Below are 16658 nucleotides of genomic sequence, written 5' to 3' on the forward strand. Positions count from 1 at the left end.
TTAAGAGAGTTAAAGCTAAATTACTTTGAATGGCTCATTTATGACTAAGAGTACTCTGAAAATAGAATCCTTTCAAGTATCAATTCCAAAATCCATCTTTTTTTTTTTTTTTAAGCAGGCTCCATTCTGACTGTGGGGCTTGAACTCAGGACCTTGAGATCAAGAGTCACATGCTCTACTGACTGAGCCAGCCAGCATCCCCAAAATCAAACTATTTTAAAAATCATCAGTCCCTCCCCAAACAACTAAAGTCTTTTCTACATAGATGACATGGGCACTCACAAATGTTTCCAAAATTCATGTTTGATTTAAAAAACTATGTAGTAACCTAAACTGACATGATTCACATAAAATACTCAAAACTATTCACACTTGAAAGCTTCATGCAATACCATTCATATTTCAATCTGTGTAAATGCTATGCCACAGAGCACAGGGGGATCACCTGATATATATGGAGTGTCTTCTACATGGTGGGCCCTGTTACTTGCAGTCCTATGGCATTCAAGGATAAAGACGTAGCCTTCATTTCTATTATTACTCTGACATAAAGTTTAAAGTTAAAAAAGGCAAAGAATACAATAATAAAATTAAGTGTACCTTTGATGTTTAATTCAATGACTCCCTATACTCTAAACTGACTTATTCATTCTTCTCTAATTAAAGTGTTCAACCAGATTTTTTGAAATGATAGCTTTACTATGTAAGTAATGATTGATCTGTTGTCTTTAAATCTCCCCAGCATCCAATCTTCCTTCTGATTAACACCTCAGTTTCCCAATAGGCAACCACCTTACCCCATTCTCAGTCCCGGAGTTTCAGGTAGCTACTAAGATGAGCAAAAGACCTAAGTTTCGGCAATCAAATTCAAAGCAATAAAAACAAGGAAAGTCATGGGACATAAAATAATACAGTAAGATTTGGTCCTAGAACTTTTGCAAGAATTTTCGGGAAAGACATGACATTATAGGGATGCCTCGGTGGCTCACTCAGCTAAGCACTGCCTTTGGCTCAGATCATGATTCTGAAGTCCTGAGATGGAGTCCCACACCAGGTTCCCTACTCAGCAGGAAGCCTGCTTCTCTCTCTCCCTCTGCCACTCACTCTGCTTATGCTCACTCTCTCCCTCTCTCTTTCTCTCTCTGTCAAATAAATAAAATATTTGAAAAGAAAAGAGAAGAAATGACATTATAATTGCTAAGTTCGGCTACTGGTAACCACCTCTGCCATCTCATAAAAAGGGCCAACCAGAAAATGAAGCTTACACACTTACACACACACACATACACACACACACACACACACACACATAGAGGCAGAGCACAGAAACAAATTCAAGAATGTCCCTCATGCCCTCATGGCAGTATTTGAAATCCTGGATACAATAATGTCTTATAAATAGGTCCCTTCTCTGAATTTCCAGGAGATGAGCCAATAAACTCCCCACCCCCCCCCAACTTAGTTTCTTAGGGCTTTCTATCACTTGCTACTTCTAACTAACATGTATGATTTCACATATCATTGGTTTTATTTCCCCCTATCCTTTAAATCTCAGTTGTCAATGATAATTTTGGTAACTCCTGGAGGGCTATCTGTATCAGACTTAGATGTGCATTATAAGAAGCCTACAGTGATAAAAAACATTAACACAAAATGTCAATTTATTGTCCTCACAGTGACTACTCATTTGGAAAATATGCTGTTAGGAAAAAAAGAATATGCAAATTAATAATGCATTAAGTGCTCAATTCTATGAATTAGAATATAAACATGTACTTACAAAAAGACACATGAAAAAACTTTATTTTATTAAACCTGGGGAAACAAAATATTCCTACCTGATAAGAAACTACACATAAAAAATCATTACAGTTAGCAGAACAGAAGTAAACAAAAAGCATAGCTGTGAGAGGCTTCCACATAAAGGCAATGCAACATACTATAAGAAATTTTCTCATTAGTTTTTTTTCCAATGGCCAAAAATATCCGTTCTCACTAATTTTAGAGTTTACATAAAAATACACCTGTACTTTAAAAAAAAAAAAAAACCTGTATTAACTTCCTACAGTCACTGAAATTACTGCACAATTGTTGCTTAAAACAGAAATTTATTTTGTCACAGATCTGGAGGCCAGAAATCTGAAATCAGTCTCATCAGATTAAATCAAGGTGTTGGCAGGGGCATGTTTCCGCTGAAGGTTCAAAGGGAGAATCCTAGAAGCCTCTTCCAGGTTTTTAAGACTGAGCATTCCCTACTTATGCTCTATCACTCCAGTCTCTGAGTTTGTAGCCATTTTGCCTTCTCCTTTCTGTGTATTAAAATACCCCTCTTTTACAAGGACATTTGTGGCTGTATTAAAATACCCCTCTGCCCCTCTTTTACAAGGACATTTGTATCTAGGGGATACCCAGATAATCCAGAATAATCTACCCATCACAAGATCTTTAACTTCATCACACCTGCAAAGGTAAATTTACAAGTTCTAAGGATTATGATATAGGTATCTTTTACGGGGCCATTTTTCAGCCTACCACTATGTCATAGGTCATTTCAACAACTATAATACCACCAAAAAGGCTAAGGCTATAGAAGTCATATGCATCTTGTATTCTCACACTAAATTTTTTTCACAATGTTCTCTATTTATATTAGCAGCAATGCAGTAAGCTCCCAAAACTGTCATAATTAAAATAAAAGGAGGGGCGCCTGAGTGGTTCCATTGGTTAAGCAACTGCCTTCAGCTCAGGTCATGATCCCAGGGTCCTGGAATCAAGTCCCCTATCAGGCTCCCTGCTAAGCAGAGAGCCTACTTTTCCCTCTGCCTGCCTCTCTCTCTCTCTCTGATATACAAATAAATAAAATCTTGAAAACAATAAAATGAAAACATTAAGAATCTAGTGAAAAAATGTCTTATAAGCATAGCCTTAAGAAATTATTCATTTTAACCAAATTTAAAATACTATTCTTTGAAACCAAAGAGTTATGATAACAATTCATTTTATTACAAATGTAAAAAATAATACACGACTTTACCTCCAGATCCTAACTGTTTGTAGAATCTGTATTCCAAATGTAGCTGTGGTGCTCTGGATTTCATGGGCTCCTAATTAAAAAACAAACAAAAATAACAAAAAAATATTTAAATTATTAAAACATCACTAGGCCCAATCCCAAATGTTATAAACCTTGGTGTCAACTCTTGCATAATTTAATATTCTAGAAGGCATCTTTCCCTAAGGTTAGATCCAAATAAAAATCAACTTTACATTTAAGTAAAAACAACTGATACCATAAATGTACATAATGTCAACGGGCTAATAGAAGAAGCAGAAGCAATAAGGAAATCTATATGTCTGACTCTTTGACCCTGAAGAAAATTATACTCCAAACATTCATGACTAGGGAAAATGGTGGCTCTTACTCTTTTTCTCCCATTCCCAAGAAGTGACCCCTGAACTGTGTATTTCTCATGTAAAGGTTCTAGGTTAAAGGGAAGTCACAGACAAGTGAGAAAGAACAAAGAAGAAAATTTTGACAGAAGCAAGATTTTTTTTTTTAATTTTAACTAGGGTATAGCTTACAATAAAACACAGAGTTTGTTAAGTATTATACCCATGAGTTTAGGTAACTACATATATACTCCCACAACCACCACCTCAAAAAACCTTTAGAACATTTCCATCATCCTTCCCTCAGACTTTTGACTTTTATCAGACTGTTGACTTTTTATCACTTTTATCACCTTTGGATGAGTTTCACCTGTTGTTGGATTTCATATAAATGACATTACACAGTCTATGTTCTATATGTGTGTGGCTGGCTTTTTTCACTCAACATAATGTTTTTAAGAGTTATATACACAGAGAGAGAAACAACATAAACAAAAGCAAAAGACACTCTAGATATAAGTAATAAGCAATAAGTGCGTGAAAATATCTATAGAAAGCAGTTAACTATTTAACAAAGTAACAGGCAATCTGTATAAGATCCAGTAGGAAAGTATAACAATGTAACAATATTTAAACAAAACCAACAGAACTTCAAATTTTTTTTAAGACTTCTATAAGTGAACTTGCAAACTCAGTGTGCCAACAAGTTAACACAACAGAAGAGAGAATATGGAAACTGGAAGATATATGGAAGAATGTCCACAGAACTCTAAATGACTCTCATTTAGAGAATGCCTCTAAAGAAGTTATACGGAATGAATGCATTATGAAAGAAAAAAATGGAAAACATAGGGGGAAAAAAAGATCAGACAATACACAGAGAAAGTCTAATAGACATTTGATAAGCGTCCCAGGACAACAGGAGGAAAAGAAGTGAGCAGAAGCAACAACTGAAGAAGTAATTGCTATGAATCTTCAAGAACCAATTAAAGACAACAAACCACAGACTCAGGAGGAATATAGATCCCAAACAAAAGAACTAAAAACAAATCTATACCAAGACCTATCATAATGAAAACTCTAACCCATGACAAAGACTTCAGATAAGAAGTGAGTAAAATCCCAGGGGAACAATTACAGTCATAAACATAATTGTGAGAGAAAACAATGAACTTAGCTCCTGAGAGGCAGGACAGAATAGTTAAAAGAACAGACACTAAAACCTCACTGTTCTGAGTTTGAATCCTAAATTTGCTATGTACTAGCTGAGTGGTTTTGGCAAATTACTTAACCTTTTTGTACTTCTCAGTTTCCTCCTCTACTAAAGAGGGATAAAACTTTATCCTCATCATTATATACACATTCATTAACTGTTTATATTTTATATATATATATACATATATATATACATTTACATACATGACTTAAAACAGTGCCTTCCATATAGTGAGTGCTGTAATACCTATAAATTCTTCACTTAAATCTACAGAAGTATGTAACCATAAAATGTAATGAAAGATGCAATCACCAGTGAAATTAAATACGCAACTTACTCACTCACTAAAACTCCCTAGATAAAAACAGAAACTCCCATCTAATTTAGGTAAGTCAGTTCAGCTTGATTCCAGTACTTTACTAGCAGTAAAATTTTATTACACCATCATATAACAAAAGTTTAACAGGCTGACATTTTCATTATTCATGAACACCAGGTTATTAGATGAATGCAAACAACAACAGATGAGGGTACCAGCTGAGGTCAGATTAACAAATTACCCAGAAACAAACTACCAATCTGAACTAGGATAACATTAAGAAAATGTGAAAACCTTTCTAAGAGATAGAACTGAAAGTAGTCACTGAAATCTGCTCTCTGAACACCACTATTATCAAAATGCCCCTATTTGTAACCAAAAAATAGAAATCAGATGGCACTGAAGGTAGACAAACATAATATTTTCAAGTGATTGCTTTTAAGGCGGGTCCTGAACAAAATATATATTTCGTATATAAGATATACAAAATATATATATTTTATATATAAAAATATTTAATAAACTAAGTACCAAATGATGGTCCAGTAGTTTATGTGAAATGCCTTCTGTCCTACCAAGCTATTTTCCTGACCTACCAATCTATTTTTTGGGTGAATTCAAGGCAAAGGTGCCTCTATACCATACTTAAGCCTCAAAGTATTAGACACAGATCCAAAGAAATTGCCAGTTTCACAAGGAAACCACAATTATTATACGTAGCATTGAGCAATGTGCTTTATAAAAAGGGGCAAATCAGAGCAGAGGGAGATTGTTCAAAAAATAAAAGGAAAATAATAACTAAGGGCATAGTGAGACATAATAAAGATAAAACTAAAAAGAGTTGTACACACATGTGTATATGTAAGACTGAGAGATGACATACTAAATGTTTACTAAGGCGTCAATGGAGCAAGCAGGGTAAACAAGTCCGGAATCTGAGAGTAACAAGATCTAAGAGTTACCAATTAATGCCTGAAACAGACAAGGGCAGGTGAGCCTAGAAGAGTGGCTCCTGCTTTGACACCGTGGTTGATGCGCCACAGCGTTATCAGTTCACCATCACAGCTCCTGGGAGCTGCTCACTACTGGCTGCTAGAGCAATAACCCCGAATATGGGTGTTGCCACATTCCTATCCTTGCGTGCCACCCCCACTCCCAACACCACACAATGTCTAGATCCTAGGTTGCTGGCCTAGAACATGGAAAAAGGAAGAATTCCAAAGACATGAAAGTCAGCAATGCTCTTTTAGACACTGTCCAATGCCTGCAACCTCAGCCTCCCTCTGTGATTCATACAAACTCTTGTCCCTTGTTTGGATTTCATGATCAGAAGAGAATCTTGTAATTTTAACTTGCTTTCTATGCAGATCAGCCTACAGAAAGCAAACATGTTTACAATGATTTGTGGATTTGGGGCGTGTTAATAATAGTAAAATACCTCACTTTAAATTAGAAGTTAATTCTTCCAAATATTTATATCTCTGAGAGCTTGACTGATGGTGTGAACTGATGGTTAATGTAAATCTACTTTTAGTTGCCAATGACAAGCTTAACAGATGACCTAACTAGATTTGTTACCATAAAGCCAAAGAGAGACCTTAACACTAAGGTGAACTCATCTAGGCAAAAGCCAGTACCAAAGCACATGTCAGCCAGCCAGTCTCTCCTGGTGGAATCAGAACCCTATTGTGCATCTTTACTTCCCCGCAAAAATAAACAGCCTTGTTATAGCCAAAGTTCGTCTACAATCACAGAGACACTTAAAATTAAGTAGTACAAGTTTTCTATCTTATCTCCAAAGATTTTCTATTTCTCTGCTGCCTCTTCTTTTGATAATCTCTCCTTATATATTAATCTCACATTACCCTAGTAACAGTGGTTCTTTTGGCAGAAGCAAGATTGACAATGGCAAGAGGACTGGAAAAACCAAGCCGCTCAAGCTTAACCTCAGGGAAATCTGGCTGGCAAGCCAGAGAGAAAAGTTGTGCCTGAAGAAAGTTGGGTCTCATAAAAATTCCCAGATCCCAATTCCTCCAGAGAAGAGCTGCCTCACAGCTGTCATAGTTGGCAGAGTTAGGACTACAGAAAGGTCCCATGGGACTTTGCTTTCCCTGCTATCCTCCACTCACATCAATAATTTCTGAACCCCTGAAGGTCAAACAAGAGCCAGTATTACCATACAGAAAAGATCGGTAGAAAAAGAGATTTTGGAAACTACCTGGAAATATATTTTCAAAGAATGTAATCCTGAATACTAAGGACACTTCTGTCCAAATGCTTGACTCATTAAGAGAAATTTCGTTTTCTAGTTTTTCAACAGTTAAAAATGCCAATGTGCCAGGTTCTTTAAATGAAAAACTGTGCCAAAACTCGAAAATGAAATTCTAAATTGCTATCAAAATAAAGGGTCTGCGTTCTCGTGGCATAGAAACACAGACATCTATACATTATCACATACTTGAGGGGCATGCTTATGCCTGCAGCTTAATGACAGAAAATTCAGTTATGCATATCATTTTCCCAGGAAACATTCAAATTACAAATGATATGAAAACAGAAAAGTAAGTAAAATATAAACTAGTCATCAAAGACAAAACAGGAAAATTAGAAAGGTGAACTTACCAGTTTAATTGCCACATATTCATTTGTATATAAATTTTTCCCTTGAAAAAGAAAGAAAAAATGTCAGATTCTACCAGTAATTAATTCTTAGAGATATATTATGTAAAACTCTACTCTGGGTGGGGAAAAAAAAAAAGCACATAATCTAGTTACATAAAGCAAAGGGGGGGCACCGGGGTGGCTTAGTTGGGTAAGCATCCAACTCTTGAGGGTCCTGTGATCTTGGGCTCCTCGCTCAGCGGGCCATATCCTTGATATTCTCCCTATCCCGCACCCTCCTGTGCATGCACAAGCATTCTCTCTCTCTCTCTCTCTCTCTCTCTCTCTCTCAAAAAAATCTTTAAAGCAAAGGTCTTCACATCCAACTGTTTTAGCAAAAACCTCAATGACAAGGAAATCTTACATTTATCGATTCAATGACGTATTTAGCATTTCACCTGGATTCAGAGTAGAAGGTGATACTAATAAATACATTAGCCCACTTACAAAAATGGAAAGATTATTATTTTGCTGGAACACTGCACACAACTCAGAAAGTCAATCAATAGTCAAACACATGCTAAAATAAATGTCAAAACCAGAATGCCTATATAAAAAGAATACAAAATTCCTTTTCCAGTCACCAGCTCATTTTAAATCCTTCATTATTATGAAATGTGTTCTCATTAGAGCTCAGATGTAATCCAGTAAATACATTAACCCAGAAAAAACCTGGAATATATTAAAAATGAAACAAAGAAAGAAACATTATTCAATAATTGCCTTTGACAAACTAGTTAACTACTTCGAGGGGAACAAGGGTTTTTAACATCTTAGCTTATGACCACATTAAATTCTGAATATTTTAAAATGTAGATATAGATTATAAAATGAGAAAAAAAAATTACCCAATATATAGGAGTCTTTCTGAGCATTTTTAAAAGGTAGAAAAAGTTAAGATTTTATACAGACTGGAAAGCATAAAACATGTTAACCTCTGTATGTTGAAAAAATTTTACCATATACAAAGAACAGGCAAGTAACAAACCAAAATAAAGATTTAATACCTTTGATACATAAATTAATGTTCCTTCACAAGTACAGTAAAAAGAATTTTTTAAAAAAAGGTGACTTCTGAATTTCCAGCACTGTTTCAATAAGCGTGTCTTATTTCTAAAATAAGAAATGCAGAAAAATGAGAGCTTTTTTTTTTTTTTTTTAATTTTGATAGTAACCGGCCCTGCTTACATGGCTGCTGAACAGAGAACAGGCAATCATCAATGTTCACACATGGGATTTTCTAGCATAATACCTCTAACTTCCTTTTCAACAGTAACTAATGAGTGGCAGTAAAACTAGGCACAATTTCAGTGTCAGATACCCAAAGCAGTGTTTGTTCATACAAATACGATAACACACATCTGAATTTTGTCCTTATTTTAATAAAAGTGAATGACAAAAAAAGAGATTTCTTTTTTTTTAAAGCATTTGTACCCATGCTAAATAAATAGCATAAGGCTCCAAAGCCATGAGACCTGGAACAGGGATGGACTCAGTAAGAGTGTACATTCATTCAAGTTATTGGCTGATCCCATCTTAAAAAAAACAAAAAATTCCAAAAAAAAGTAACACATTTTCAGTCGCTTGGTTCAACATTTAGAAGTGCCTTTGGCTATACCTTCCAGAATACAGTATGTATGAAATTCAGGCTTCCTCAAATAAGCACAGAGTAAATCATTTAATGATACAGTGAGGAATTCATCTTGAGGAACTGATGTTTCACAAAGGAATAATTCTGTTTTGAGTTCAAAAAGAGAACTTGTATATCCTCAAGACGTTATCATCTTTTCACAACTACGCATGTGATGCTTAATCACAGGTACCCAAGGGAAAATATCCACGGGACAAAAAGTGAGGTTAAATACAAAGAACACAGAACCAAAATATACCAAATTCTTCCACAAGTACTGTTTTTTTAACTGGCATTTATAAAACCAAAGGTCTACTTTTAGGTCAGAGCAGAAAGCACTAAATCCTTAAAGCATCATCTTTTTTTTGAACACAAAAGATTTTATTGAACTCTGAGGATTATATTTTTAAACATGAGCAATGTTGAGACAATACTACCAATGCATCTGTGCTACCTAACAGGCAGAGCCTCACAGTTGGCTTTTAATCAATGTTTGTTTTATGCATGAACAAACAATGACACGCTAAGTATGTCTTTGTGGGTATAGTATGAGAGAGAGAGAGGGAGTGGTATGTGTAGAGGGAATCCAGTTAAGACAAGGCTCCAAGCAGACTGGTTCCTATTAACTGATGTTTTAATCCCATTTCAAAGGACATTCCCAGTAGAGCTCTGTGCTATACTGAACTTGAAAACATGGATTTACCAGTTGGGTGGTACTTGAATACTTGGGTACATAGAAACCTATGTTCTACAGAAACTATGTATATGTTTATAGCAGGAATTACTAGTTGCCCACCAATATCCAAGTGCTCCATTCTCTAACAACAGAATGACTCAATTTTAAAGCGGCAGTCCAGCTAGAGACATTTCCAGCCTTTCTTCCAGCTTGGTGTGGCCATGTGATTAAGTTCCAGATATGAGCGGACAGAAGGTTTGTCACTCCTCACTTCCTGAATGATTTTGTGTTCTCCTGGCCCATTTTCTTCTTCCTGCTGGCTGGCTGGCTGGCTGGCTGGCTGGTGGGAGAAAGCAACCAAAGGGGCAATCACCTTACATACAGAGACTGAAGCCATATACTGAGGATACAGAGGTGCCCTGGTGGCCTGAGGGCTCTTCCTCTGCTTTGTGTTACAGAAAACAACAAAAACCTATTTTGCTTACTACCACTATATTCCAGGATCTCTTTGTTAGAGCATCACAATCTGTTCCTTATTATGACATTTTTCAGTTAAGTTCCATAATATGCCTCAGTTAGTAGCAGTAAAAATCAATAAGTATAAAAATGAGGAATGCACTCAAATCTGCATTATTTATTCAAAATATTATCATAAGGCCTGCAGAATTTTCAATAAAACAATTCTTAAAAACAATCAAACAAGAAGAATTATCAACTATATAGAAGAAAAGAAACAACAGTAAGAGAAGTTATTGAAACTCCTGTGGCATACTTCATTATGTCAAAAGTTCCAATAACTTATTTCAGAAATAGTATCCCATAGAGCTATATGTAACAACCTTGTTCTGTGTTCTTTTATGCAGGCAGGGGTAGCCAAGAGAGGGGACATAGAAGAGGCTCAGGAAAACAAAGTTTATTATCCTCACAGACAAGAAGTCACAGGAGAAGTATTCACAGTTTGGTCAAGTGGTAGGGGACAGAAACAAAGGAAAGGGAACTTAGATCAAAGGCTTTATTGGAGTTTCTGTAGAAAACCAAGGCAAGGCAGGATCAACAGTTCAGGATTAACTAGTTTGGATAATTCTGGTGGCAAATAATTAAGGGTCTTTGGGCTATAAAGGTGGTCTCTCATCTTATACCTAGCCATGGGATGATTAATGAAGACTGCCTCCTAGAACATACAGGCCAGACAAAGGAGGTACAGCTCTGCACCAGTTATTCTGCAGATCAAAAGCATGTTCCCAGCTGAGTCCTTTGCGATGGCTAGGAACTGGCTAGCCCCAGCAGGAGTAGTCTCTCCCCAGGCAGAAAGATTTTTTTAAGGTGTCAAAACATAATAGAAGAAAAACAACAACAAAAAAAAACATACAATAGAACACTGTATTCTACCTAGCTATGTTTGTTCTCACTCAATGCCTTTCAATATTTCCAGGGGTTTCAGTTGGCTATCTAAGCTAGACACAGATTTACAGATAGGAAGAAGGCAAGTCTTACCATCAATACATATAAAAATAAAATAAAACCAAAAAATATTAATTCATCATTTTACAATAAATAAATAAAAATATACTACGAAGGATGCCTGGCTGGCTCAGTCAGTTAAACATCTGCCCTTGGCTCAAGTCATGAGCCTAGGGTCCTGGGATCGAGACCAACATGGGGTCCCCTCCTCAGGGAGGGAGTCTGCTTCTCCCTCTGCCTGCAGCTCACGACTTGTGCTACTTGTGCTCACTCTGACAAATAAATAAATAAAACCTTTACTATAAATGTACTATCAATTACTTAAGTGTAATTTAGATTATTTACAATGTTTACCTATTCTTTTTAAAATCTCAAAGCATAAAAAAAATAAAGTAAGATAAAATCTCAAAGCATCTGGACAGCTTTATGCCAAAATTTTTTTTTTTTTCTTAATAATTACCCATAAGAGAGCAGTTTCAATGGTGCATAATACCTGGGGCATTTGAAATTGGCAGGGGAAAGGTATTTGGGGTTGTATGTGGAGGTACAGCTTTTATTTAGTGCCCAAGAAGAAGGACATTCTAAACAACATGAAGTATTTGGAACAGTCCTCTACAAAAAAACAGAACTATCCAGCTCAAAATGTCAAAAGCATCTTTGTTGAAAGTTACTTACCTATAACACGAATACCTTATATTCTTTCTCACCCAATACTAATCACAAACATTTCAGGGTCAGGAATCAAATTTTCAAGATGTGTCTATTACTATTGTTTTAAAGCAAGCACTTTTGGAATCCAAACCAGCTTTTAACATTAGCATGTTTACCCAGGTATATAAAGAATGTGCCTCTGAACAACTTTTTTTTATACAGAGAAATTATCAGGGGCCCTTTAAAAAGGAGTAAAATGCTGCTTTCTTTAGTATCCTATCAATAAAAATGAATAAAATTATTAAATTAGCTATATAAGTATAAACGTTATATTACAAACATAAAACAAAATTGCAGTGTACAGATGATACATTAAAATAAATATATACAAATATACAATAAATAACCATAGATTAGATACCGATACACAGCCAGGTGGATGACAAACTGATGGATGGATGGTAGATGGACAGCTGGACTAACAAATCATTTTAATCCTATTCCTGATTATTCAGCAGTATTTTACTGTTTTTTCACTATATGTACCATATACAGGTTCAGTATATGGTACACATAGTTTCTCATATTGCCCCGGTGAAAAGGGTCAGCTAGATTCATTGTGTGTGTATACCAACACACACACGCACACACACACGCACAGAGGTATACATACACATAAATGTATTTATAAACATATACACGTAGCCATTTTGAAATTAATTACATAAAACCACTTTTAAATAAAAATGGCCAATATACTATAATCCTACAGTCATAGCCACAAAGAGATAAGAATACAAATACGTATATATGATCACCTGTAGAGCTAATTTATACATATAAATTTAAATAAAAATACATAGAACATGTCATCAATATAATTTCAAAACAGAACAAATATCTTGATACCATCTTTTAAGGAAGCAGAACAATCACTGTGTTCCTAAAATATGCAGGTACAATGCTGGTCCTTTATATTATCATCTAAATTTCATCTCCACAATAAACTATGAAGTAGGAGTAATTCCATTTTAAAGTTGAGGAATCTGCAACCCCAAGTAGTTCCCTGGCTTATATTTTCCATGATAGAGGGGACAATTTTTTTATTTTTCCAGTATTATCAGTGCCAAATCATGCCTCCTACATGACAGATAAGAAGTACATTTGGAAGGATAAAGGGTGCTAAAAGTTACACAGGTAAATAACCTCGATTTTCTAATTCTAAAATCAGAAACAGTTTAAGAATTTCAAAATATCTAACTTGGAGTGCTTGCGTGGCTCAGTGGGTTAAGCCTCTGCCTTCGGCTCAGGTCAGGTCATGATCTCAGGGTCCTGGGATAGAGCCCTGCATCAGGCTCTCTGCTCAGCAGGGAGCCTGCTTCCCTGCCTCTCTGCCTACTTGTGATCTGTCAAATAAATAAATACAATCTTTAAAAAAAAAAATCTTACTCAATATCCTTGAGAAAATGAAGTGTAAATCATTCAGCCTTTCAAATATGTGAGTCCCTACTCAAATGCAAGAGTATGCCAGGCACATCAATCACAGCTCTTTACAAGTGTATCACTGCCTTTTATTGGCTTGCTTCATGAAAAGACTTAATGCACATTAACAACCCAGAATAGTATTAAAATGAAGGACTAACTACAAATTAGGGTGTTTTACAAGATGAAAATAAGAAGTAATTGAGTAGATAAACATACAATTGGATTTATTTCTAATAAGTGGGGTTGTATCTAAGGAATATTGTAAAGCTAAGTTTTACCTTTTTACATGGCAAGTTTTCACTCTTGGTGGGCCAGTGATCAAAGAGCCCTCGAGCAACCTCAGTACTAACAGCCATATAACCATGCTGCCCTGTTCTTATTTCTCTTCATTCAGGATAGCCATATTTCTACTTTACTGGCAGTTAAAAGCCTAGATTTTGGTCCTGAGTCTGTCATTAAAATGCTGTGTGACATCTGGCAGGCAACCTTCCCTCACGGAATTTCAACTGCCTTAAATGTAGAGTTAGGAAGTTTAATTAGACCAGTGTTTACCATACCACCCTGATTACAAAAATAAACTGAATCAGTATTCTCTGTCCCTTGGTAAGAATAAAGATTTCTTGAGGCGCCTGGGTAGCTCAGTGAGTTAAGCATTGGACACTGATTTCAGCATAGGTCATAATGTCAGGGCCATGTGATCAAGACCCCCCTAGCGCTTCAAGCTAGGCATGGTACCTGCTTAAGATTCTCTCTCTCCCTAGCCCGATCACTCCCACTGGGTCTCTTAAAAAAAAAAAAAAAAAAAATCCAGATTACAGAGCCCCAACGTGGAATATACTTGGTTAAATGGTTAGAGAGGGGGTGGTGACAGAATCACAATGTAAATTTCACTGATTTTTTTTTTTTTAGGTTTATTTATTTGAGAGAAGGGTGGAAGGGCAGTGGAGAGGGACAGGGAGCCTTAAGCAGACTCCACAATGGATGCGGAGCCCAATACATGGGTTCAATTTCACAACCCTGAAATTATAACCTGAGCAGAAACCAAGAGTTGGATGCTTAACCAAGTGGACCACCCAGGCTCCTTAATTTCACTGATTTTTACGCAGTTTCAGTATATTACCTTGGCTTTAAGCCATACATACCCTCCTAAAGGGGTCAGTTACTACATGTTTTCAAATATGAAAAAAAGAGCCTAAATACCATTCTTAATACACTGCAAATGGCTCCTTATGGGTCCTTTTTTCTTTCCCCACCTTGTTGGGTCTTTTTAATTTACTTTCTTTTTTCTCCTATTCCAAATGGGTGATCTCAAGTAAACAGACATTCACATACTATTCATATATTATACTATATATACATGTATGAATACACATTCATATACTAGGGAACTCCTTACAAATGAAAATACAAGTATGAAAGAAATTTCCAACATTTATATTCTTTAAAATTATCACAACAACAAAACAACTAAACAATATCATTTTCATTAGAAAGTACGTTCAGCTTAAAAAAAAAAAAAAAAAAAAAAAGCTTCCAGCATAATGGAATAAACAAAATAGTCTTACCTAATCGTAATTCTCCAAAATTGCCACATCCAATTTTTTTTCCAACTCTAAAGTTAGGTCCAACCATTAAAACTCCAGAGGATGAAGACCCAGTTCCTCGAGTGTTGTGTCCCGACCGACCACTAGGTCGTGCCATTCTATCATCTGATTTGTCCTTGTCTTTCTTTTTATTATCCATATCAAGTTTGCGGTACTCCACTTTGAATTCTTTAATCAAGACAAGCACAATGAAAAAGGGTATTGTGAGAATAGGTACATCACTAGATTAACTGTACCAGGTGGGTAACTGCTAACATTCAAATTGCAGCAGGTAGTCAGTTAACTGAAGCGTGTTCATCCCATTCGTGAAATTTTTCTCAGTTGTCTTTTCAGCAAAACATGTCTTCAAAATTATCTCTTCAGTGATGTAAGCTGATACTGATAGAGAGCTAGAATGTTAAGAAAAGAAAATTAGTTAACCTGAAGAATTTAAAAACATATTTTGGGGATATTAAAAACATAAGTTCAAGCAATGGATTATTGCTATTTGTTGATTCCCACTTAAATCATACCACAGTAGACTTAGAGTAACCATTAGCCTCTTCCTATACTTTAATAAAAAAGAGATGATAAAAATAAAGAAAATTTATTAAAAATTTAAAATATTTTAAAAATTTGCTATTTCATAAGCCAGTATACATTCACTAACCTAGACCTTACAACTTAAAACCATTTCAGTTTTATCCATAAGTCAATATAAGATTTTCTACTTAAAAGCAAAAAAGAGAATATATTTTGAAAATCAGTAAAAGACTTTAGTAAAATTGTCTTCCACAAGTCCATACACACATAGGTACATTTTCAAAATCTTTTCAAATATACATTCTCATTTGAACTTCATTCATTCAAATATTTATTAGAAATTATACAAGGTGCCTGGGTGGCTCTGTTAGTTAAGTGAATGCCTCTGGCTCAAGTCATGATCCCAGTACCTTGGGATCAAGCCCCACATCAGGCTCCTTGCTACGCAAGGAGCCTGCAACCTCTCCCTCTGCCTGCTGCTCCACCTTCTTGTACGCGCTCTCTCTCTCTCTGTCAAATAAATAATAAAATCTTTAAAAAAAAAAAAAGAAAGAAAGAAAGAAGGAAGGAAAGAATTCAAATACAGGAGTCTAGGTGGCTCAGTCATTAAACATCTGCCTTCCAGCCCAGGTCATGATCCCAGGGTCCTGGGATACCCACATTGAGCTCCTTGCTCAGCAGGGAGCTTGCTTCTCCTTCTCCTTCCTGCTTCTCCCTCTGCCTGCTGCTCCCCCTACGTGTACTGGCGCTCATTCTCTCGTTCTCTCTCTCTCTCTCTCTGTGTCAAATAAATAAATAAAACCTTTTAAAAAAGAATTCAAATACTATTTATTAATAAATAATAAATATTTATTATTACTTATAACTATATATGGAAATGGGCTTCAGAAATGGTAATGCAAAGAGCACTCTTGCCACCCATCATGGGAAACAATTCTTATGTAACATTTGAACTAGGCCTTAAAAAAAAATAAAAAGTAATTTCACAAGATTAAGAAATACTGGCCATGGGGCGCCTGGGTGGCTCAGTGGGTTAAAGCCTC

The 16658-nt window shown here is 35.8% G+C and overlaps 1 protein-coding gene across 6 annotated transcripts in view; it reads right to left on the reverse strand.

The window, feature by feature from the left end:
- Positions 1–16658, reverse strand: part of CSNK1G3 (casein kinase 1 gamma 3) — a 112928-nt gene that overhangs the window by 59118 nt on the left and 37152 nt on the right. For all 6 annotated transcript variants that reach the window (XM_059175736.1, XM_059175732.1, XM_059175737.1 and 3 more), the window contains exons 2-4: positions 15055–15482; positions 7548–7588; positions 3035–3104 (exon numbers count right to left, since the gene is read on the reverse strand). In XM_059175736.1, the coding sequence (XP_059031719.1) occupies positions 3035–3104; positions 7548–7588; positions 15055–15232 (289 nt within the window). In that variant the 5' untranslated portion in view covers positions 15233–15482. The remainder of the gene's footprint in view (positions 1–3034; positions 3105–7547; positions 7589–15054; positions 15483–16658) is intronic.

Source organism: Mustela lutreola, chromosome 5, assembly GCF_030435805.1.
Source record: "Mustela lutreola isolate mMusLut2 chromosome 5, mMusLut2.pri, whole genome shotgun sequence".
Lineage (NCBI taxonomy): Eukaryota > Metazoa > Chordata > Mammalia > Carnivora > Mustelidae > Mustela > Mustela lutreola.